The sequence below is a fragment of the Mercenaria mercenaria genome, chromosome 3 (assembly GCF_021730395.1).
Source record: "Mercenaria mercenaria strain notata chromosome 3, MADL_Memer_1, whole genome shotgun sequence".
Taxonomy (NCBI): Eukaryota; Metazoa; Mollusca; class Bivalvia; order Venerida; family Veneridae; genus Mercenaria; species Mercenaria mercenaria.
In genome coordinates this window covers 60,688,108-60,714,646 of record NC_069363.1, presented here as the reverse complement: position 1 = coordinate 60,714,646, position 26,539 = coordinate 60,688,108, and the positions used below count along the sequence as shown (strand labels likewise).

Below are 26,539 nucleotides of genomic sequence, written 5' to 3'. Positions count from 1 at the left end.
CATTCCCACAAGTGGTTACTGAGATACCAGCTTACATACAAAACCTTAACCAAATCGGGACGCCGACGCCGATGCATGGGCGAGTCTAATAGCTCTACTATTCTTTGAATAGTCGAGCTAAAAATCATAATCAAGATCAATCAAAATAATTATGAGAAAATATAGTTGAAATTTTCTAAAAGTTACTTCAAATAAAATTCTTTTCAAATCAGGCCAGAAGTTTCATGCCTGAAGGATTACATCAGTGGAGGATAGGATAAATTTTGACTGATGAAGCCCAAAAGGACAGGAACAACAAAGGGAAGAAATTAAAAATAAATCTAAGTCCTCAGATAAAAATATCTAAGTCCAAAGGACAGGAACAACAGGAGGGCCATCATGGCCCTATATCGCTCACCTGTTATCATTGCACTTGAGGACAAGAAGGTCCTCAGAAAAAATATCTAAGTCCAAAGGACAGGAACAACAAAGAAAAGAAATTTAACCGAAAAGAAAAACAGATTCTTACAAGGTACAGATATGTAAAAATACACCTAAACATTGGAGGTACCATCCATGTTGTACCACAGAAAAGTGGTCTTGGCTTTTCCCTACGGCCAATAATAAAAAAGTTACTAAAAATAAGCTATTTATAGTAATGTAAATGGGAAGTAATTAAAAAAAAATTATTATATGTCAACAAAAGAAGGATCTGCCAAATAAATCTGTTGACATAAATGAAATTTCAGATCAGTATCTTCATTAGTTATGGAGATATAACAATTTTAATTTGAAATAAAGGGAGGTAATTTGACATAAAATCAGTCCATAGTTATCTACCCTGATTGGCTCAGTCCAACTAATGACAATAATGAAATTTCAAATAAATCCTATAAGTACTTACTGATATAAATCCATTTTGATTACAATCAGGGGAGGTAATCAGATATAAAATAACTCTCGAACCTACGATTGGATCTGATTTGTCATGGAATCCAAGATTTATTGTTGTTGAAGATATTTTGGAAGTTAGTTTCAAATAAACCATAAATGAAGTCTCTATATGGTTGCAAAAGCCAAAATAGCCAATTTTGGACCTTTAAGGGGCCATAACTCTGGAACCCATGAAGAAAGAAACCAAGATCTTGTGGTGATACAAGTTGTGTGCAAGTTTGGTTAAAATCAAATCATAAATGAAGCTGCTATTGTGCAGACAAGGTCAAAATAGCTAATTTTGGCCCTTTCAGGGGCCATAACTCTGGAACACATTAAGGGATCTGGCCGGTTCAAGAAAGGAATCAAGATCTTATGGTGACACACGTTTTGTGCAAGTTTGATTAAATTTAATTCATAAATGAAGCTGCTATTGTGCAGACAAGGTCAAAACAGCTAATTCTGGCCTTATCTGGGGCCATAACTCTGGAACTCATAATGGAATCTGGCCAGTTCAAGAAAGGAACCGAGATCTTGTGGAGATGTTGTGTGCAAGTTTGGTTAAAATCAAATCATAAGCTGCTATTGTGCAGACAAGGTCAAAATAGCTAATTTTGGCCCTTTCAGGGGCCATAACTCTGGAACCCATTATGGGATCTGGCCAGTTGAAGAAAGGAACCAAGATTTTATGGTTATACAAGTTTTGTGTAAGTTTGGTTAAAATAATATCATAAATGAAGCTGCTATTGTGCAGACAAGGCCAAAATAGCTAATTCTGGCCCTTTCATGGGCCGTTACTCTGGAACCCATAATGGAATCTGGCCAGTGCAAGAAAGGAACCAAGATCTTATGGTGATACAAGTTGTGTGCAAGTTTGATGAAAATCAAATCATAAATAAAGCTGCTGTTGTGCAGACAAGGTCAAAATAGCGAATTTTGGCCCTTTTAGGGCCATAACTCTGGAACCCATAATGGGATCTGGCCAGTTAAAGAAAGGAACCGGGATCTTATGGTGATACATTACAAGTTGTGTGCAAGTTTGGTTAAAATAAAATCATAAATGAAACCACTATCGTGCAGACAAGAAATTGTTGACGCACAAAAATAGCAAATTCTGGTTCTTTAAGGGGCAATAACTCTAGAACCCATGATGGAATCTGGCCAGTTTTCGAAAGGAACCGAGATATCATGCCAATACAAGTTTTGTACAAGTTTGATCAAAATTGCTTGCAAAATGTGGTCCCTATTGTGTTCACAAGAAATTGTGGACGGACGGACGAAGGGCGATCACAAAAGCTCACTACATCACAGGGGAGCTAAAAAAACACAAATTTCTACTCCTATTTTTTTTTTCATTTTTATTTTATTTTGCTGAATTAAGCAAAACACATTGCACCATTTAGAATAAAAGCCGAAGGAAACAGCACGTAAACTAAGTCCATCTGTGAAATATCATCCACTAATTCATACTTGCTCCTTCTTCACCCACATAGCCAGTCTTTGTCTTCAATACCTGCAATATTAATACATTTTCAGAGTGTCAATGTAAACTTCTGCTTTAGTTTTCAGTTACTTCGAATTTGACTAAAAATCTTTTTTTCCCCCAGGATGTTGCGTTTAAATCAGGTAATTACGGTAGTTGGTCTGCCATTTGCCAAAAGGAAATTTTTACTGACAGGTATACCGAGCCTACTTATAACTTTCGTATTAAGGAGCCAAATAATCATTAACTGATATTTTAAACAAGAGGGTTACTGACCTTAAAGCGCACATTTGTGTACAAGGCTTCAAGTGTGTTTGTATAATGTAATGGAACAAGTACAGAATTAGGTTTCTTCTATGTAAGCCTATATTACATACATGTCACACACATTTTTGAACAACTCTAATATCACACGCCAAATATCACGGCTCTAGCTATTATTGATTCAGAAGAAGCTTTTCAACATTTCTTATATTATAAGTAAGTACAGGGGAATGGCCATTTTTGACCTTAGTGCAATAATTTGGACAATTATGGTAGAGAGTCAAACCCTTATATCACGTGACAAATATCAAAGCTCTAGAGAAAATGATGTTATAGTCTGATAGCTGAAAACCCATTTTTAACTAAAAAGACCAATATGTCCAATGAACCAGAACAACTTTGAAAAATAAATTTTAATATGCCAGTTGCACATTCCTTCACTAAAATTCTGAGCTAAAATCTCAACTTGAAAAAGTTTTTTAAACTGACACCATAAAATTTACAGTAACCTTCCATGAACCCAAAGAAATTATAAGTTCATTTTTAATCATATAAAATGTATCATATTCTTTATAAACACTGTTAACATATTAAAGGACAACGTTTCACATACCCCTTCAACCAAACCAGCAGCTATGGTATGGCCACTAGATCTCAGCATAAACCTTCCAAGTTCCTTGTTGTCTTTATAAAGCTCCAAGCATACAGGTCGCTCATACTCTAACTCAATCACAGCACTAGAGTTCTTCGTCAAACATCTGTGAACAAAATTCAAACAGCTATGAACAAAATTCAAACAGCTATGAACAAATTTCAAACAGCTGTGAACAAAATTCAAACAACTGTGAACAAAATTCAAACAGCTATGAACAAAATCAAAACAGCTGTGAATCAAATTCTCAACTAGAAAATGCTTTTGTAAAAAAGCGCATGTCTCCCCCAATGCAAAGTCCTATAGGCAAGAAGTCAATAGGGGTCATGAGCGAAAGTCAAAGAGACACTGATGGTTAGCTGCAATAGGGATCATCTACTTGGCATGTCCAGTCATCCCGCTAAATTTCAATACTCTTGGCCTAGTGGTTCTCAAGTCACTGTTCAGGCTCCTGTGACCTTGACCTTTGATCAAGTGACCTCAAAATAAATAGGGGTCATCTGCTCTGCATGTCCAATCATCCTATTAAATTTCAACATTCTAGGTCAAGTGGTTCTCAAGTTATTTCCAAAATATGATTTTACATGAACAGGCCACTGTGACCTTGACCTTTAATAGACTGACCCCAAAATCAATAGGGGTCATCTACTCTGCATGTTCAATCTTCCTATGAAGTTTCAACATTCTGGGTCAAGTGGTTCTCAAGTTATTACTTGGAACTGGTTATCAATGTTCAGGCCCCTGTGACCTTGACCTTTAACGGAGTGACCCCAAAAAAAATAGGGGTCATTTACTCTGCATGAACAATCATCCTATGAAGTTTCAACATTCTGGGTCGAGAGGTTCTCAAGTTATTGATTGGAAATGGTTTTCCATGTTCAGGCCCCTGTGGCCTTGACTTTTAACAGAGTGACCCTAAAATTGTTAGAGGTCATCTACTCTGCATGACCAATCATCCTATTAAGTTTCATCATTCTAGGTCAAGTGGTTCTCAAGTTACTGACCGGAAATGGTTTTCAATGTTCAGGCCCCTGTGACCTTGACCTTTAATGGAGTGACCCCAAAATCGATAGGGGTCATCTACTTTGCATGTACAATCATCCTATGAAGTTTCAACATTCTGGGTCAAGTGGTTCTCTAGTTATTGATCGGAAATGGTTTTCCATGTTCAGGCCCCTGTGACCTTGACCTTTAATGGAGTGACCCCAAAATCAATAGGGGTCATCTACTCTTCATGACCAATCATCCTATGCAGTTTCAACATTCTGGGTCAAGTGGTTCTCTAGTTATCGATCGGAAATGGTTTTCCATGTTCAGGCCCCTGTGACCTTGACCTTTGACGGAGTGACCCAAAAATCAAAAGGGGTCATCTACTCTTCATGACCAATCATCCTATGAAGTTTCAACATTCTGGGTCAAGTGGTTCTCTAGTTATTGATCGGAAATGGTTTTCAATGTTCAGGCCCCTGTGACCTTGACCTTTGACCGAGTGACCCCAAAATCAATAGGGGTCGTCTATTCTTCATGACCAATCATCCTATGAAGTTTCAACATTCTGGGTCAAGTGTTTCTCTAGTTATTGATCGGAAATGGTTTTCAATGTTCAGGCCCCTGTGACCTTGACCTTTGACGGAGTGACCCCAAAATCAATAGGGGTCGTCTACTCTTCATGTCCAATCATCCTATGAAGTTTCAACATTCTGGGTCAAGTGGTTCTCTAGTTATTGATCAGAAATGGTTTTCAATGTTCAGGCCCCTGTGACCTTGACCTTTGACGGAGTGACCCCAAAATCAATAGGGGTCGTCTACTCTTCATGACCAATCATTCTATGAAGTTTCAACATTCTGGGTCAAGTGGTTCTCTAGTTATTGATCGGAAATGGTTTTCAATGTTCAGGCCCCTGTGACCTTGACCTTTGACGGAGTGACCCCAAAAACAATAGGGGTCGTCTACTCCAGCAGCCCTACAAACCTATGAAGTTTGAAGGTTCTAGGTCAAATGGTTCTCCAGTTATTGCTCGGAAATGAAGTGTGACGTACGGACGGACGGACGGACAGAAGGACGGACAGGGCAAAAACAATATGTCTCCCCAGGAGACATAATTAGTAAGAAGAGCTGTCCGTAAGACAGCCAATGCTCGACTATTTGAGTTGTTGTCCCAGAAGCAGGAATATTACCCTAAATGTTAAAATATCTATAGAGTTTCAATCCAGTATCTGCATTAGTTTTGGAGACAGTAACTTTCACGCAAAACTTTAACCAGAAGTTTTTAAGTTCAAAAGGGGACATGATCTTGCAAAATACACATCAGAGTTATGGAAGTTGATGCTATGACCTAGTTTCATAAACCTGAAGAAACATGTGAAGTTTCAATTCAATATTTGCATTAGTTTTTGAAATAGTTACTTGCATGCAAAACTTAAACCTGGATTTTCTCAGTACAAAAGGGGGCATAATTTGGCCACAACACATGTCAGAGTAATGGGACTTGACCAAGTGGCATTGGTAATTGACCTAGAAAAAGAACAAGAGGGCCATAAAGGCCCTGTAAACGCTCACCTGAAGAAAGTAGGTCAGTAGGTCACATTCATGGTCATTGAAGTCAGTTTTAAGATCGGTGTGCAAAACTGTACATGTCATTCAAATTTTAAGGCTGTATCTTACAAACCAAAAAAGTAGGTTAGTAGGTCACATTCCACATGACCCTGATCGAACTTGACCTAAATATCATCAAGGTTAACATTCTGACCAAGTTTCATGAAGATACAGTCATAAATTAAAATGTGGCCTCTAGAGTGTTAACAAGCTTTTCCTTTGATCTGACCTGGTGACCTAGTTTTTGACCCACCTGACCCAGACTTGAACATGACCTAAGGATCATCAAGATTAACATTCTGACCAAGTTTCATTATGGTACGGTCATAAATGTGGCCTCTAGAGTGTTAACTAGCTTTTTCTTTGATTTGACCTATTGACCTAGTTTTTGACCTTTACCTGACCCAGATTTAAACTTGACCTAAAGATCATCAAGGTTAACATTCTGACCAGATTTCATTAAGATATAGTCATAAATGTGGCCTCTAGAGCGTTAACAAGCTTTTCCTTTGATTTGACCTGGTGACCTAGGTTCTGACTCCACTTGACCTAGATTCGAACCTGACCTAAAGATCATCAAGATTAACATTCAAAGTTTCATGAAGATACGACGACGGACACAGGGCAATCACAAAAGCTCACCTTTGAGCACCCCCTGCTCAGGTGAGCTAAAAAGTAAGTTTCAAACCTGTATGCTTTTAAATGACAGCTATATGTACTTGCATGCAAACAACAATGCCGAGGCAAGGGTGAGTAGAATAACTTGGACTTGAAAAATGATTTCAGTTGCTGAACTTCTGCATGTCCATCACAGCAACATTCATTACAGATTAAAGTCTATTAAAATTCAGTCAGTTCTTTCTAATAATTTGTTGATATTTCTGAATAAAAAGTAAAAACAATGTTATATATCAACATATCATCAACTTACTTTGGCTTGTTTTTTATAACTTCCCCTGTACTTTTGTTGAGCTGGGACACCAATTTCTTTACAATGGCTGGTTCACTCATCGTCTGGTAATGGAATATAACCTAGTAGAAAATAAAAGTAAATTTTACGTCAATAATTTTAGAGACATGTCTTAATATTCTGCTGTTACAGTTGACAAAATGTCATAATCTCAAAAGTTTTCTATCATGGCTGACAACCACAAATGCACTTACTGGAATTGGAGGAAAAATAGAGTACCACAAGACACCTGGATGACTTTCTTACACTTGTTTGTTTGTTTACGGTGTAAAGCCATTTTTCAAAAAGTATTTCAGTTATGTAACTGCTAGCAGTTAACCTAACCAATGTTCCTGGATTCTGTACCAGTACAAACCTGTTCTCTGCATGTAACTGCCAACTTCCCCACATGAATCAGAGGTGGAGGACGTATGATTTCAGACACAATGTCTCTTATCAAATTGTCACAGAGAACATATGCCTTGCCCAGGGATCCAACTCACCACACCATACTGTGAAATCATCAATATTCGTGGGGGACTAATTTTCGTGGATTTCGTGGTTGAGTCAATCCACGAAATTTAATCCCAACGAACAAGTAAGATTCCCATTCATTTTATGTTCAAAAGTTGAAATCCACGAATTTATATCCCCACGAAACTGCCGTTTTGACCAAAAGCATGAAATTTCATGCCCACGAAATTAAATGATTTTACAGTATATCTAACGATATAAGTGGGTGGGCTTCCGCCTTCCTTACATCAAAGAGTTACACTCTCATGAAGTTTTATCCTTTCCTGGTATGAGATTAAACGATCTTACAATCTGCAGAGAGTTGCTAAGTGGACAATCTATTAACACCTGATGTCAGTTTATTCAATCATAAAATTTCTTTCACTAATTTCTTTCAATGAAAAAAAAATTCAACTAGAGCTGCTTTTGAGAAAAGCACATATCTCCCACAACTGTCTAATCATCTAAATAGTAAGTCAGTCTTTATATACTGTTTACTCACTATAAATATACCTTTGAAGAGTAAAAAGGCTGATTTTGGTTAATTCAAGGGCCATAATTCTGAAGTGCCTGGGCTGATTTCGCTAGTTATCGAACTTGGCTGAGGACTTAAGGTCAAACACATTTTATTTAAGTTTGGTGAAGATCGAATGAGAAATGTTCGACTTAGAGTGCGGACAAGATTTGTGACAGACAGACACACACACACACACACACACACAGACAGGAGGAAATCAATATGTCTCCCGCACCATTGTGTGGTGGGAGACATAATTAGATTTAACAAGCTAATAAAACACAAGAGCTGTTGGAGAACAGCAACACTCGACTATTCAACAACCTTGTCAACTGAATGAATACAAAAGTAGACAAGAGTGCCAGAATGTCACAATATACGCCCGTCACAGCAAATTTCTTTACTCTAGCACCTGTATTTGCAAATGGAATTTTAATTTTGTGGTTGTTTAGTAATCATTGTAAGTCTTTTGTTTTTCTAAGTCCACTAAAAAACTCCTTACCAGGTAGAGATACCTTACAATGCACCTAAAATTTGAAAGTAACATCTATGTTGTACCACAGAAAAGTGGTCTTGTTTTTTCCCTACGGTCAATTATAAAAAAGTTACAATATAAGTTATTTATAGTAACAACTAAGGGAAGGTAATCTTTAAAGAAAAAAAAAAAAAAAAAAAAAAATCCAAAGAAAAATTGTAAGTCCACACAAAAATCTTTACCAGGTAGAGATTGGTCAAAATACACCTCATAATTGGATGTAGCATGCATGTTGTACTACAAAAAAGTGGTCTCGATTTTTCTCTACGACTAGTAATGAAAAAGTTACAATATAAGCTATTTATAGTAACAACAAAGGGAAGTAATTCAAAAGAAGGGACCAGTGCATGACACTCCATCTCATGATGGTGTATAATTGTGCCAAGTTACATCAAAATCCCTCCATGCATGAAGAAGAAATGCTTCGGACAAAGTCATTCTTGTATCTGACCTTTGGCCTCTAAGTGTGATTTTGACCTTAGACCTAGGGACCTGGTGCTTGCGCATGACACTCCGTCTCGTGGTGGTGAACATTTGTGCCAAGTTATATCAAAATCCCTCTATGCATGAAGAAGAAATGCTCCGGACAAGGTTTTCATTCTTGTATCCTTTGACCTCTAAGTGTGACCTTGACCTTAGACCTAGGGACCTGGTTCTTGCGCATGACACTCCGCCTCGTGGTGTTGAAAATTTGTGCCAAGTTATATCAAAATCCCTCTATGCATGAAGAAGATATGCTCCGGACAAAGTTTTCTTTCTTGTGTCCTTTGACCTCTAAGTGTGACCTTGACCTTAGACCTAGGGACCTGGTTCTTGCGCATGACACTCCGTCTCATGATGATGAACAACTGTGCCAACTTTCATCAAAATCCCTTCATGCATGAAGAAGATATGCTCCGGACAAAGTCATTCTTGAATTTGACCTTTGACCTCTTAGTGTGACCTTGACCTTAGACCTAGGGACCTGGTTCTTGCGCATGACACTCCGTCTCATGATGGTGAACAACTGTGCCAAGTTTCATCAAAATCCCTCCATGCATGTAGAAGATATGCTCCGGAAAAAGTCTGTGGACGCCGCCCGCCCGCCCGCCAGGGGCGTTCCCATAATACGTCCCGTTTTTCAAACGGGCGTATAAAAAAGGGGCATAATTTTGTAAAAACAAAAATGGAAAGTGTGTGATGTTTCAATCCTTTCCCATCAGTGGATACTTTGACTTTGGTGACTCTAGGTCAAATACTTTTGGAGCTATGCGCTACACAACATTAAAATGACCAATTTTTAACTAAGTCAGGGGCCATAACTTCTACATGACTGAATGAATCTGGACGTGAAACCCCAGGTGCACAACTACACATGCTGACCAACATTCCTGTAAACTTTGGTGACTCTAGGTCAAATATTTTTGGAGCTACGTGCGACACAACATTAAAATGACCAATTTTTAACTAAGTCAGGGGCCATAACTCCTACACGACTGAATGAATCCGGATGCGAAACCCCAGATGCACAACTGCACATGCCGACCAACATTCCTGTAAACTTTTGGTGACTCTAGGTCAAATAGTGGGGGCATAAAAATGCAAAGTAAAGTTATGGGATCTACACCGTGCATGTCAGATCATGACAGTGAACAAGTGTGTGAAGTTTCAATCCATTCCCATTAGTGGGTGCTAAGATACCAGCTTACATACAAAACCTTAACCAAGAATTTCTAAGTCGAAAAAGGGGCATAATTTTGTAAAAAAGCAAAATAGAGTTATGGAACCTGTGCAATGTAGGTCAGTTTATCACAGTGAATAAGTGTGTGAAGTTTCAATCCATTCCCACAAGCGGTTACCGAGATACCAGCTTACATACAAAACCTTAAACAAGAATTTCTAGTCGAAAAAGGGGCATAATTTCGAAAAAAGCAAAATAGAGTTATGGAACCTGTGCAATGTAGGTCAGTTTATCACAGTAAATAAGTGTGTGAAGTTTCAATCCATTCCCACAAGTGGTTACTGAGAAACCAGCTTACATACAAAACCTTAACAAAATCGGGATGCCGACGCCGACGCCGACACGGATGCATGGGAAAGTCCAATAGCTCTACTATTCTTTGAATAGTCGAGCTAACAAGAGGTATGTCTTGAAAATTGTAATCTGACTTACAGTGAAGCCCCTTGTTATGGGTATTTCCAGGTTGAATAGCACGACTCTAGCTTGAATCCTTGTAGCACAGGTCACTGGCGAGACTGAATCACATAAAACACTCCCTGGGAAATAAAATATCAAGATTAACCTTTAGCCTGCTGGCGGCGAATATTTCTGCCTTTGCAACCAGTGCAGACCAAGATCATCCTGTACATCCGTGCAGGCTGATCATGGTCTGCACTGTTCGCTATTCAGTCAGTAAATTTTCAACAAACACCCCTTCAAATAATAAATGGTATTGCCCAAATTGAATGATGGACCATTCCATTTCAGAAATTTAGCAGGCTAAGGGTTAAAATATCACAGCAACATAAAGCACCATAACAAAACCTGAGAGAATCATAAAACAACATTGAACAAGGGTGCCAGAATGTCACAATATACGCCCGTCACAGCAAATTTGTTTACACTAGCACCTGTATTTGCAAATGGAATTTTAATTTTCTAGTTGTTTACAATGTTGTTTTTTTAGAAATTATTGTAATTCTTTTATTTTTCTAAGTCCACAAAAAAAATCCTTACCAGGTAGAGATACCTTAAAATACACCCAAAATTTGAAAGTAACATCAATGTTGTACCACAGAAAAGTGGTCTTGGTTTTTCCCTACGGTCAATTATAAAAAAGTTACAATGTAAGTTATTGATAGTAACAACTAAGGGAAGTTAATCTTTAAAGAGAAAAAAAAAAAAAAAAAAAAAAAAAAAAATCGAAAAAAAAAATACAGTCCACACAAAAATCATTACCAGGTAGAGATAGCTCAAAATACACCTCAGAATTGGATGTAACATGCATGTTGTACTACAGAAAAGTGGTCTCGATTTTCCCTACGACTTGTATGAAAAAGTTACAATATAATCTATTTATAGTAACAGCAAAGGGAAGTCATTCAAAAGAAGGGACCAGTGCAGGGACACTCCGTCTCATGATGGTGTACAATTGTGCCAAGTTACATCAAAAATCCTCCATGCATGAAGAAGAAATGCTCCGGACAAAGTCATTCTTGTATCTGACCTTTGACCTTTAAGTGTGACCTTGACTTTAGACCGAGGGACCTGGTTCTTGCGCATGACACTCCGTCTCATGCTTGTGAACATTTGTGCCAAGTTGTATCAAAATCCCTCAATGCATGAAGAAGAAATGCTCCGGGACAAAGTTTTCATTCTTGTATCCTTTGACCTCTAAGTGTGACCTTGACCTTACCCTGGGGACCTGGTTCTTGCGCATGACACTCCGTCTCATGATGGTGAACAATTTTGCCAAGCTACATCAAAGCCCTTTTTCATGCATGAAGAAGATATGCTCCGGACAAAGTTTTCATTCTTGTATCCTTTGACCTCTAAGTGTGACCTTGACCTTAGACCTAGGAAACCTGGTTCTTGCGCATGACACTCCCTCTCATTATGGTGAACAACTGTGCCAAGCTACATCAAAATCATTCCATGCATGAAGAAGATATGCTCCGGACAAAGTCATTCTTGAATTTTTCATTCTTGTATCCTTTGACCTCTAAGTGTGACCTTGACCTTAGACCTAGGGACCTGGTTTTAGGCATGACACTCCGTCTCATGATGATGAACAATTGTGCCAACTTTCATCAAAATCCTCCATACATGAAGAAGATATGCTCCGGACAAAGTCATTCTTGAATTTGACCTTTGACCTCTAAGTGTGACCTTGACCTTAGACCTAGGGACCTGGTTCTTGCGCATGACACTCCGTCTCATGATGGTGAACAACTGTGCCAAGTTTCATCAAAATCCCTCCATGCATGTAGAAGATATGCTCCGGACAAGGTCTGTGGACGCCGCCGCCCGCCCGCCCGCCCAACCGCCCATCCGCCCGCCAGGGGCGTTCCCATAATACGTCCCGTTTTTCAAACGGGCGTATAAAAATCTCTAAAGGGAATGACTATCAAACAGTTTCTGTTAAATGACAATGCTACACTCATTACACAACAAAGCACTTAAAAAAAGAGCATCTCTAACAGCAAATGTAGTGCCCTTGTATTCATAACAAACACATAAGTCTCTATTCATATACAAGCATGGAAGTTATACATGCTGAACACGAAAAAGACCCAGTGACAGTCCATATTAAAATAAAATTTACATAGTTTTTCAACATATTTAAATTATATAACAGTGTGAAGTTATCTGTGCCTAGATTCTGGAAAAGTACTGACATTTTCTCTGCAAGTGGCAACTTCTCCATATGAATCAAAGGCAGAAATGACTTTAGATAATGCCAACTTTCAAAGAGATCATTAGCCATGTCCAACATTCTTTCGATGCATAGTCTTGTATTCTACCCTATTAAGCCTTATATCACGACACGAAAAGGTTACAGAAGGACGGACGGAAACCATTCTTATAACCACCCACCACTCGTGGCGGGGGATTAAAAACACAATGTTATACAGGTACTCACCGACACTGACATGGGTCATGTCTATACCAGTAATGACAACACTGACACTGTCTCCGGCAAACGCGTAGTTTACAGCTTCATCATTGATACCAATACCTATGTAAACACAACAACAAACAGTACATGACCTAATAAACTTCAGTTTTAGTATACTCTGTATACAGTGATCAGTAGTACAGTTTGTTTTTGTAAACATCATGTTTGTAAACATTAAAGATTGCGTTTTGTAAGCTAAACTCAGGGTTCCATACTTTAGTGTGTCTTGTATAAGGAAAACGTGAGCTCAAGCTAAAACAAAACATAATCAAAAAGTAGAAAGGTCATTTTGTAAGTAGAGAAATTTTGGGTTGAAAACGTGTAAACACGTATGACCTAGTAATCGAACTGTACCAGAAAAGTAGATTAGTCATTGACTTTTACATTAAATATACAAATTCAAAAGACCTTTTTTTATGTACAGGAAAATTAAATCGAAACTGAAAAATGACAGTGATATTCCCTTTTAAGAGTAGTTCATAACATAAGTAACCATCTATGCAGTCTGGCTTAACATAATTATGGAGATTTAAAAAGTCCTAAAGAACAGACAACAGCATTCTGTGAAATAATTTTGTAAGCAAAAACTTTATAAAAATTCAATTCAATTCAAGCGAGAGATGAATTTAGGAATTTGAAATTATTAAGATAAAATTAATGGCAATTTTAGTTATTTATTTGTATTGAATTTAATGGACTGGAGCGGCCATCCAAACACTCAAACAGACCAAGCCTGAAACCCCTGGTACGGGCCTGATCAACAGTATCTAATTGGGCACGTTGACACAATCATAAAATCTCCACAATTTGAGGTCAGTTTATTTTCATAAAAACAATGATTTAGAGTATCTGTATGCACATTCTCTTCTCCCTTATTCCTGAGGAACAGGGAGTGTGTTTACCTTTGATGATAGCATATTCTGCAGCTGGCATGACCGTCACTCTGTCTCCTATCTGAACACTACCGGATACAACTTTACCCGTCACTGTATAACCACTACCCATTCCTTTGAACACATCTGATACTGTAATACGCAATGGCTTCTCTACAGGTCTAGCTACTGGTTTGAATTTATCTGAAATAATGGCATTAAGTGACATTAACAATTTCAAGTAACCAAACAGAACTTTCCTTTCATTACATACTAAGTAAACACTAATTGCTTGAGCATGACTAGCCTAATAAGAAATTGATGCATTATGCATGAAAATCTTAGCTACAGTTACAAATATATCATTTCTTAATTACAACAGGTAAAAGCATGTTGAAAGATTCCAAAAATAAAATTTCATCTTTCAAACTCTTTTCAGGGAGCCCTCCATTAAACTTCATATACAGTATTTTGCCATTAGTCATATGTTCAAACATAATAATTTTTGAAAAAAAACAAGAGCTGTCTCCATAGGATGACACATGCCCCCGATGGCACTTTGAATGAATAGTTATGGCTGATGTTAGAGTTTAGGACCTTTGACCTACGGACCTGGGTCTTGCGCGCGACACGTCGTCTTACTGTGGTACACATTCATGCCCAATAATTTTAAAATCCATACATGAATGACAAAGATATGGACCGGACACGCCCATCAATGCACTATCATGAAATATTACCTTTAACGTCTAAGTTATTTGAAAATCCATCCATGGATGACAAAGATATGTACCGGACACGAATGCACTATCATGAAAAATGACCTTTAACGTCTAAGTGTGACCTTGACCTTTGAGCTACGGACCTGGCTCTTGCGCGCGACACGTCGTCTTACTGTGGTACACATTCATGCCAAGTTATTTGAAAATCCATCCATGGATGACAAAGATATGGACCGGACACGAAAATTGCGGACAGACTGACAGACCGACAGACTGACAGACGGTTCAAAAACTATATGCCTCCCTTTGGGGGCATAAAAAACAAAAAAAAACTTTTAAAAAGCTTCTTTTAAACGAATTTTGAAGATGGCAGTCAAATTTTGTGTGTTTTTGTACACAAAATAACAAGATATGTCTATACTTGTAGGAATTTAGAAATATATTATTTAAGTAGCTATGTCCAGAGCTTCCACGCTTAAATTCTGACATCTTTATTTAAGTATGCATTCTGTGACATAATGCAGGTAATAAACATTTCCATTGTGGAAAGCTTATATCATGTGTTAACAGTAAGTTGACATAACCTTACACAGCATGTATTGTGTTTACATTAACTGACCTATCTGTTCCATAAGATTACTGCCCTTGTACCAGGCAGCTAGCTTTGGTTCCTTCACTGGTCTAGCAAGATTCTCTCCCCCTAGTCCACTCACAGGTATAAATGACGTGTCAGCTTCCTTGAACCCGGCTTGCTTCAGAAACTGTCCAAGTTTGCGTACAACATCATCATACCTTGCTGGGTCCCACCCTACAGTGTCCATCTTGTTGACTGCAACTATAATCTGGGACACACCTGCATAGAAACATGTACATTTCCTCCAAATAAACACCAATTAATCATTGTCAACAGATGCAATACATTGTACTTTGTTTGTATATGAACTGTTAAGCAAAAAAATAAAGGTTGCAGTAATATTCAAAATGTTACATGTTATTTTGAAATTGTATATAAAACATTGTTTCTTGATTTCTACAGATGTATACCATCAAATTACAGTCTACAATCATATCATTTGCTATCAAACAAACTCATGTAAAACATTATTGGACTAAAAGGTAGATCTCTTTTCCAGAACTAGAGCTATCACTGTAGGTGATTAATACCCCAGACATAGCCTTGATACAGGTAAGGAAAAATGTATTATAACCTTTGACCTTGGATCTAGTGATCAGGTTTGTGCATTCTGCATACCGTGTTGATAAGGTCAACAGTAAAATTCTGTTAGACCAAAACAATAATCATTTTGTTAAAATAAAAGTTACGGCGCTAAATATGTAATTTTATATTGTGATCCAAAAGGTTTGTATTAAGTTTCAATACAATGCATGTATAGTTTTCAAAAATATTAAAGGAAATGCCACTTTGGGACATTTTCAATATGTTAAAAGGGAAATAATTTTGCCTAAAGTTATGTTTTATGGGACTTTGTTTCTTATGACAAAAGCTTTTTTATGTTTCAAAATAGTATTCAATAGGTTATAGAGGTATTCAAGGAAAACAACACGAGATGGATTGGACAAGACCTTTTTTGAGTGTATTGCACTGCAAATATACAAACAATGTAGTCAAAAGAAAAGTCAGAGTTATGGAACCTGGTATGTGAACTTGTAACTTGGTCCTTAAAGCAGGGTTTAAGTTTCAAAACTATAATATCTGTATTTGTTTCAAGGATATTCAAGGAAAACAATATACAAATGACAGAACACGACTGGTGCAAAAGGGAACACAAAAAGAAAAATCATTTTCTCAAAAGATGAGTCAGAGTTATGAAACTTGTTTCATGAGGTATGTGAATTTGTTTCATGATCTGAAAAGCCTGCTTTAAGTTTCAAAAAATATCTGCATTGACTCCTGAGATGTTTAAGAATAACAATCTGGGACAAATAAAATGGGACAAAGTGAATCCTAAGAAATGGGACAAAGTGATTCCTAAGAAACGGGACAGAAAGATTTGTTTATAAGTCCCCCTAAAACGTTGTTCGGCGAGGGTAGAACAAATATTTAAACAACTGCACAAGAATCAAATTAAATGTTTTACCTAAGGATCTTGCTAACAGAGCATGTTCCCTCGTCTGACCACCAGATTCAAAACCAGTCTCAAATTCTCCCTTGGTAGCATTCACCACTAATACAGCTACATCTGCCTGGGCTGTGCCTGGAGGACAGAGAAAACAATACAGGTTATGTTATATATATTTGTACATTCTATATTCTGTTTTTGTTAAAGATAAAAGGAGTATTTCATACCAATTTGTCAGAGCTTGATTTGTGCTACGAATGCTCAAGGTTTATTGACAGCTATAAAACCAGTGCTACAATAGACAATATACCAGCAACAGAAATAGCTTTATCTTATCCTTTGGAGGAAATAAGCTAAACCACTTTAACCCCTAAGCCTGCCGGCGACAAATGATTCTGCAGTGCAGTCTGATCATGGTCTGCACTGTTCGCTACTCAGTCAGTAAATTTTCAGTGAACACCCCTTTGAATAATAAGTGATGCTGTCCAAATCGAATGATGGACCAGTCCATTATAGAAATTTAGCAGGGTAAGTGTTAAAGACCAATAAGGTATAAGACAACTGCTATCAAATTCTTGAGGTGAACTTATCGTTTGTGACATACCGCTGAGCTAGTACCGTAACCTAGCTTGTTTCAGCTGCCGTTTTAAACTGCCATCCCCTGCCTATGTGTAAATGTGATGCTGCAGAAAGATACAGAGCCTGCAAATGCCTCTGTAGTTACCAGAGTTCTATGTCAGCAACAGTCAGTTGCAGACCTATTGAATATTCTTCAATAAACTGTCATTTTAGCTGCCATTAATGCACTTGGAAAAATAAATACAAACTTTCAGTACTGTATATAGATTTCATGCAAATGGAGAAAAGAAACTAGAATTCATACCAGTGATCATATTAGGTATAAAGTCTTTATGTCCAGGAGCATCAAGCAATGTGATGATTTTCTGTGGAGTTTCAAACTTTGTCTGAGCAATGTCCATTGTTACACCTCTAACCCTGGAAAATAAACACGGTCAACATTTTATACCAACACAGGTGGTGCTTAGTCACTGTGTATCAGGTGAAAGAACATTTTTTCTGCAGTTTCCATATTTTATATGCTTTTGTCTTGGACCTAATGTGACAAGACTGTTTGTTTTGGGTTAAACACTGTTTTTCAACAGTATTTCAGTCATGTAACAGCGAGCAGTTAACCTAACCAGTGTTCCTGGATTCTGTACCAGTACAAACCTATTCTCCGCAAGTAACTGCCAACTTCCCCACATGAATTATCAGAGGTGGAGGACGAATGATTTCAGACACAGTCTTTTATCAAATCTTCACGGAGAACATACGTCCTGCCCGGGGGATCGAACTCGCTCTCCCTACTGAGCTAAGCGGACGGGCGGTGTGACAAGACTGATAAGCTTGTCAATTTATAAAAGTTTTTTTTCAAATGGCTCAAATAATCCATATGAGTAATGCTTAAGTCAATGGAAGAATTTTCTTGTTTCTAACCTTTCTTCCTCCGTCTCATCCAGTACCCAGGCATAGGCAAATGAACTTTTGCCAAGTTTCTTGGATTCCTGTTCATATTTATGCATGGCTCTCTGGTTAACATTGCCTAACTGGTATAACAGGTGGCCCATTAATGTACTCTTTCCTGCATCAACATGACCTGAAATATATAGCCAAATACAAAAAGTAATTTATTTTTTCATTATTCATTTATTATGACCTTGCCCTTTGTCCTACTGATCTCAAACCATTAAGGGCCATCTACCGACCTTAGGCAATAATCCTATGAAGCCAACGGGCTTTGTGCCAAAGTGTTCTTTAGTTAGTGACCTGAAACTGTTTTCAGGTTCAAGATCAATTGACTTTTGATCTACTGACACCCAAAAGAATAGGGAAAACCTACTGATTACCAGTAATCATCCTATGGAGTTTGACAACTGTAGACAGTAGGCCCAAACATTCTTTTATGACCAAGAAGAAACCATTTTCAGTATCGAAGACACTGTGACCTTGACCTTTGACCTACTGATCCCCAAAAGAATATGTGTCATCTACTGATCACAGGCAATCATCCTATGAAGTTTGACAACTGTAAGCGAAAGCATTCATTACTTATTGACCCAAGACTATTTTCAGTCACAGGACACTTTGACCTTCATCTTTATTATATGAGTGTTTAAATTAAATTTACTTTCTCTTACATCTTTTAAAATATAATCTTGGACATAAATCACAATCTTTCTAGTATATTTTGTCTTTTTCAGAATGCTTTGAGTTATTAATGAAAGTTTACATTCTGTTGACAAGTATTTAAAGCAATATTTATGGTATTTGATTTGTGTGTGTGTGTGTGTTGGGGGGCAAGGGGTAATAATTAGAAACAACATGTATATAATTATCTCTTTTTTAAATTTTGCATAAAAATCTGTTTCTGAAGAAATGCGAGTAATCATCCTATGATGCCAGGCTACTTCTGGCCACAACATTCTCTAGATTTTGATCAGGCTACTTCTGGCCACAACATTCTCTAGATTTTGATCAGGCTACTTCTGGCCACAACATTCTCTAGATTTTGATCTAAAAACAGAAGTGTCTACTGATAGATGAACAGACAGACTGAATGACATGAGCAAAATATTATATCTGCTATTAAAATGAACCTATCTTTTCCAATTTTTCAGTCATATAAACGATGGTGTCTACTTGTAGCAGTGATCACAATGTCCAACTTTATAGTGCTGCCTCACTGGAATATCACGCCGTAGACACATGGCATGATACCCCATCCAGTCACATTATATTGACACTGGGCTCACCAGTCCTAGTACTATCCTCTTAATGCTGAGCGCCAAGCGAGGAAGCTACTAGTACCATTTTTTACGTATTTGGTATGATGCGGCCGGGGATCGAACCCACGACCTCCCGCACTCAAAGCGGACGCTCTACCACTAGGCAGCCGAGGCGGTAATGAACCGGGAGAAGAGGGCATAATACAGAAAATATTTTACCTATCACAACCATATTGAGCATGTCTTTCCCTCCTTCACGTTTTTTATATTCTTCTTTCAGATCATATTTCTCAAACTTCTGCCTGAAAATAAATCACGGTATAGTTTTATACAGTCATCTATATACATTTCTATATATCCAACAATAGTAAAATTATATACATGTAATTCAGCTACAGTTTTCAATACTTCAAATTCAGTCAATGTATACTGTATCCAACTTTTCTCGACTTTTTCACATCATATTATTTCTATATGAAAATTTATAATGAAATAAACAACATCTATGGAAATGACATCACAAGAGCATGACGAAAACCTTCCAATTTATATTTTATTTGTTGGCAACATGTCACTTCTGTTGAATCATAAATATAATCATATCAAAGATTAAGGCTTGCTGTGCTATTATTTCCATACACATTTCTTTTAGTAAAACTCTACTTATACCCAACTGGACGTTGCTCATAGTACATCAAATCTTTCATATTTAAAAACTGTCCTCACACACTGGTCATTATTATGAGAATTAAAGATTTTTTTGTAGTTACCACCGGCAAGCAATATGGGTAGCTAACCCAAATGACTGTAACTAATGTTAGAGAATAATGCAAGATAAGATGCTCCAATTCCAGAAGCTTCCCTGGTTCTTTAACTACCAGTTGCAAAGCACTCATATATTGGATTCTTGACATGAATGTTAGCAATTTTACAATTATCACAACATAAATTTGTCAATAATTTTTTTCACAATAGCCTAAGAGATAGACCTGCAATTTGTCCACCTCAGAAAACTATTTTTGGATCTGTTAAAAGGCACAGAATAAAATGTTCATTACTGTAACAATGAATTAAAAAGAGTTCAACTAAATCTGACCTCTATCACAGTGCATAGCAGCTGACTTATATATGGATAGGAGTGGGACAAAGTAATCGCAAGAATGTCTTGCCGGTTAACTTCCATACAAGGAATCCATAAAGAAAAAAAATACTTACTTTGAAGCACTTTTAGGAAGTGGAGGTATATATCTTTCCTTCTTTGGCGTTGAGGTCTGATCTTTACTTTCCTCTGATTTCTCTACATTTAATGCATCTTTCACAGTTTTTTCTGCGCTAACTGTACTTTTTGAGGAGTCTGCAGTTGCAGATTTTTCACTATCTTTTGAACGTTTTAAAGACTCATCAATTTTCGGTTTCTGTTCTGAAGTCACTGACTGAATTTTGTTTGCTGTATTTTTAGAATTTACAGACTGGTCATTATTTTTCAGATTATTAGGGACTGGTTCACTAGATATTTTAGCTGTCTGGTTCACATTATTTGCTGTTGCTATATTTGTAGTTTTGACTGAGTCTGTTTCACTATTTCTAGTTATGGGAGGTTCTTTAAGTATCACAGTAGGAGCAGTGCCAAATGCTCTTTGAGGATTCTTCGATGAACCTGGAAAAACATACAGATTTTGAGTTTACATGTAAACAACAAAGGTTCACTAAATATTGAAAAAAATTATTACGTTTGTTTGAAGGATTGTTAATTAAAACCTTGTTATGTACTTTGATATATTAAGTTTATATTACATTGAATTTCATATTTTTTACATAAGACGTCAACTAGTTCAACTTTCTTTTTACAAGGGAACAGCAATTCCAAAATTCCAAGATAGCTGTTCCATCGATACAAGTAGTACTTCTGGAAAGTTACAAACCTCAATCTTACATAGAAGAAAGATTTAAACAAGAGGGCCATGATGGTCACAAATACTCAGGAGAGTTTCACAACTCAAAAAGTTAAATAGGAAATCTCCTAAGAAATATCTGTCATACTGTTTTGAAAACTGGCTTGCAGATTCTGAGGAAAAACTTTTCACAGCTTTTTATAGTATCATATAGGAAAAACTCAAACGATCAATGGAAGCTGAATGTTCTTTACATGTACATGACCCTCTCTCAGATATTTCAAAGAAATCTGTTTCTTGCAGAACTGTGCTATGGCAACAGAAAATTAAGCAACATCTTGCAAACTATTGACCAGACTTTAAAAATTAATTTCACAGAAATGAACCTTGGATGATCCTGTCCCAAAAAAGGGCTTCAAATTACTCCTATTTGTCAAATAAGAGCTGCCACTATTGGTGACAAATGCCCCCAAAGCGTGCCCAAGAATGCTAGTTGTCTGTGCAAAAAAAATCCAGCATCAATTTGTGACCTTGAACCCAGAGACCCAGGCCATAAGCGTGGCACACCTCAATATGGTGAACATTTGTGTCAAATAATTTTTAAATCCCTTGATAAATGGCAAAGTTATGGACCAGACCAGAAACACCTTTGACTTCTAAGTGTGACCTTGACCTTGGCGCCAGGGGTCTGGGTCTTGCGCATGACAAGTCATCTCAATATAGGGAACATTTATGCCTTTGAAGTAATTTTAAAATCCCATCATCAATGGCAGAGTTATGACAAGAAATAGACCCTATTAACCTTAAACCTCTGTGACCTTGACCTTAGAGCTAGGGTCTCGATATAGCGCTCGACATGTCATCTCATTATGGGAAACATTTAAGCCGAGTAATTTCAAAATCCCTTCATGGATGGCAGAGTTATGGACCGGACACGAAACAACCCTGTTAACCTTTGACCTCTAGTTTGACCTTGACCTTGAAGCTTGGGGTCTGGGTCTTGCGCATGACATGTCGTCTCATTATGGTGAACATTTATGTCAAGTTATTTCAATATCCCTTTATGGATGGCAGAGTTACAGCCCTAACAAGAATTTACACGGACACACGTAAGGACAGAGGCACGCACAAACAGACAGTGCAATTTTCAATACGCCCACCTTCGGGGGCATAAAAAGTTAGCATCTTGGGGTAAGTTTGGTTGCAACTGGACATTTGGTTCAAGAGATGGACAGACAGTGAAATTTTGTGCTCAGGTTAGGTAAAAGGCAAAGAGACTTACCTTTGATAAAAGCAGTATGTATAATACACCTTGAAATATTACCCATAGGGCTGACCAAAACTTCATCACTCATTAATCAAATTTCTAAGCTGACAAACACATATTTCTAGGTGGCCAGTGAAACTGAACAAATATGCTTGATACAATTATGGCTATCAGATTGTTCAAAACAGTGAATGTCAGAGTAATACAACTGGTCGAGTTATTAAATGTTTTGAAGGTATTGCCAAGGCTTACAAAATCCCCTTCTGGCAAGGGTACTGTGAGGGAAACATGTCTAAACTAATTACCATCCTTTAATATAGGAGACAACTCCGTCCTCTTGTTCAAAGGTCACACTTAGTCCTATAATACGAAGAACATATTACACTTAGTCCTCCAGCTTAAATGCCACACTTAATCTCAAAGATCACACTTAGTCCTATAGTACAAAGAACATATTACACTAGTCCTCCAGCTCAAATTACACTTAATCTAAAGGTCACACTTAGTCATATAGTACAAAGACATTTTACACTTAGTCCTCCAGCTCAAAGTCACACTTATCTCAAGGTCACACTTAGTCCTATAGTACAAAGAACATATTACATTTAGTCCTCCAGCTCAATGTCACACTTAATCTCAAAAGTCACACTTAGTCCTATAGTACAAAGAACATTTTACACTCAGTCCTCCAGCTCAAATGTCACACTTAATCTCAAAGGTCACACTTAGTCCTATAGTACAAAGAACATATTACATTTAGTCCTCCAGCTCAAATGTCACACTTAATCTCAAAGGTCACACTTAGTCATATAGTACAAAGAACATTTTACACTTAGTCCTCCAGCTCAAATGTCACACTTAATCTCAAAGGTCACACTTAGTCCTATAGTACAAAGAACATATTACATTTAGTCCACTCAAGTCACACTTAATCTCAAAGTCACACTTAGTCTATAGTACAAAGAACATTTACACATCAGTCCTCAGCTCAAATGTCACACTTAATCAAGTCACATTAGCCTATAGTACAAAGAACATATTACATTTAGTCCTCCAGCTCAAATGTCACACTTAATCTCAAAGGTCACACTTAGTCCTTAGTACAAAAAACATATTACACTCAGTCCTCCAGCTCAAATGTCACACTTAATCTCAAAGGTCACACTTAGTCCTCTAACTCAATTGTCACAATTTCTCTCCAAAGTCACACTTGGTACTCTAGCTCAAAGGCCACATTTTCTCTCAACGGTCACACTTAGTCCTCTAGCTAAAAGGTCACATTAAGTCTCAAAGGCCACACTGAAGTCTTCTAGCTCGAATGTAACATTTTCTCTCAACGGTCAAATTTAGTCCCCCCACTTAGGTAGTCCTCTAGCTCAAATGACACATTTAGTCTCAACGGCCACATTTAGTCCTCTAGTGCAAAGGCCATATTTCCTCTCAAAGGCCACATTTAGTCCTCTAGCTCAAATGTTACATTTTCTCTCAAGGGCAATACTAAGTACTCTACTTCAAAGGACACACTTTACTCTGGCTCGAATGACACACTTAGTCCTCTCACTCAAAGGTCACATTTACTCTCATTGGCCACACTCGGTCCTCAGGCTAAATGTCACATTTGATCTTTTAGCACAAAGGTCACACTTTGTCCTCTAGCGGAAAGGTCACACTTAGTCACCTGGCTCAAAGGTCACACTAAGTCTCCAAGACCAAACTTAGTCCTCTAGCTTAAAGAACATACTTTGTCCTCTGGCTCAAAGAGCACACTTAGTACTGTGGATAAAAGGCCACACTTAGTCCTTTAGCACAAAGGGCTCACTTAATCCTCTAGCTCCTAGGTCAAACTTTGCTTGGTCCTATAGCTCAAATGTAACACTTAGTCTTAAAGGCCACACTTAGTCCTCTGGCAAAAAGAACACACTGGCTAAATATCACATCTGGTCCTCTAGCTAAAAGGTCACACTTTATCCTCTAGCTCAACAGTCACACTAAGTTCTCTGATTCAAAGGCCACATTTAGTCCTCTAGCGAAATGTCACAATTTTTCCTCTAGCTCAAAGGTCACACTTTCTCCCCTAGCTGAAAGTTCACATTACATCCTCTAGTTAAAGTTCACATCAGTCCTCTAGCTCAAAAATCCACACTTAGTCCTAAGGCTCAAAGGCCATATTTAGTGCTCTGACTCAAAGAACACAGTCATATGGCTCAAAGGGCACACTTAGTCCTCTAGCACAAAAGTCACACTTAGTCCTATAGCTCAAATATCACACTTAGTCCTCTTGCTAAAACGTCACATTCAGTCCACTGAGCTGTTTCAAAGGTCATACTTATCACTTAGCTTCTGGCTCAAAGGTCTGTTTACACTTAGTCCATATGCTCAAAGGTCACACTGTGTCATCTTGCTCAAAAGTCCCATATAGTCTAAAATGTCACAATTAGTCCTTGGCTGTAAAGACACACTTTATCCGCTTGCTCAAAAGTCACACTTAGTCTTCTGGCTCAAAGACCACATCAGTCCTCTAGCTCAAAGGTCACATCAGTCCTCTTGCTCAAAGGTCACATCAGTCCTCTAGTACAAAGGTCACATCAGTCTTCTAGTACAAAGGTCACATCAGTCTTCTAGCTCAAAGGTCACAATTAGTTCTCTAGTTCAAAGGTCACATCAGTCCTCTTGCTCAAAGGTCACATCAGTCCTCTAGTACAAAGGTCACATCAGTCTTCTAGCTCAAAGGTCACAATTAGTTCTCTAGTTCAAAGGTCACATCAGTCCTCTAGTTTAAAAGGTCACATCAGTCCTCTAGCTCAAAGGGCACACTTAGTCCTCTAGCTCAAAGGTCACATCAGTCCACTATCTCAAAGGTCACATCAGTCCTCTAGTACAAAGGTCACATCAGTCTTCTAGCTCAAATGTCACACTTAGTTCTCTAGTTCAAAGGTCTCATCAGTCCTCTAGTTCAAAGGTCACATCAGTTCTCTAGCTCAAAGGGCACACTTAGTCCTCTAGCTCAAAGGTCACACTTAGTCCTCTAGTTCAAAGGTCACATCAGTCCGCTAGTTAGTTTAGTTTATACTAATGTTTAGCTTGATCTTGATGAAAGTCTCGAGTCCCTATCTGAAAAAAAAGTATGTGTATATGAAAGTCAGGGTTTGTGATTCCATGTGGGCTCAACCATGACCCTGGAAAGCACAACATCTTTCATTAGACCAATGTCCCTAATGGGGCTAAAGACTAAGTCCGCTAGTTCAAAGGTTACATCAGTCCTCTAGCTCAAAGGTCACACTTAGTCCTCTAGTTCAAAGGTCACATCAGTCCTCTAGCTCAAAGGTCACACTTAGTCCTCTAGTTTAAAGGTCACATCAGTCATCTAGCTCAAAAGGTACACTTAGTCCTCTAGTTCAAAGGTCAATCAGTCATCTAGCTCAAAGGTCACACTTAGTCTTCTAGCTCAAAGGTCATATCAGTCCTCTTGCTCAAAGGTCACATCAGTCCTCTAGTACAAAGGTCACATCAGTCCTCTAGTACAAAGGTCATATCAGTCTTCCAGCTCAAAGGTCACACCTACTCCTCTAGTTCAAAGGTCACATCAGTCCTCTAGCTCAAAGGTCACACTTAGTCCTCTAGTTTAAAGGTCAATCATTCATTTAGCTCAAAAGTCACACTTACTCCTCTACTTCAAAGGTCACATCAGTCCCCCAGCTCAAAGGTCACACTCGCACATACTAGCTAAAAGGAGATTGTTGGTAATAACCTAATATCCAACAGACAGACAGACCTTTTTCTCTGGCTCCTAGGGTACATTTCCTCTAGCTAACACACTATGAGCATTAAGTCACTGAACCA

General features: G+C 37.9%; 1 protein-coding gene across 1 annotated transcript in view; it reads right to left on the bottom strand.

The window, feature by feature from the left end:
- Positions 1–2,273: 2,273 nt before the first annotated feature.
- Positions 2,274–26,539, bottom strand: part of LOC123524587 (HBS1-like protein) — a 48,432-nt gene continuing 24,166 nt past the window's right edge. Inside the window, exons 6-17 of the mRNA XM_045302881.2 lie at positions 20,756–21,197; positions 19,760–19,842; positions 18,252–18,411; positions 17,638–17,750; positions 16,773–16,889; positions 15,293–15,526; positions 13,982–14,155; positions 13,044–13,139; positions 10,574–10,677; positions 6,839–6,939; positions 3,273–3,417; positions 2,274–2,425 (exon numbers count right to left, since the gene is read on the bottom strand). Coding sequence (XP_045158816.2) covers positions 2,372–2,425; positions 3,273–3,417; positions 6,839–6,939; positions 10,574–10,677; positions 13,044–13,139; positions 13,982–14,155; positions 15,293–15,526; positions 16,773–16,889; positions 17,638–17,750; positions 18,252–18,411; positions 19,760–19,842; positions 20,756–21,197 — 1,823 coding nt within the window. The 3' untranslated portion in view covers positions 2,274–2,371. The remainder of the gene's footprint in view (positions 2,426–3,272; positions 3,418–6,838; positions 6,940–10,573; positions 10,678–13,043; positions 13,140–13,981; positions 14,156–15,292; positions 15,527–16,772; positions 16,890–17,637; positions 17,751–18,251; positions 18,412–19,759; positions 19,843–20,755; positions 21,198–26,539) is intronic.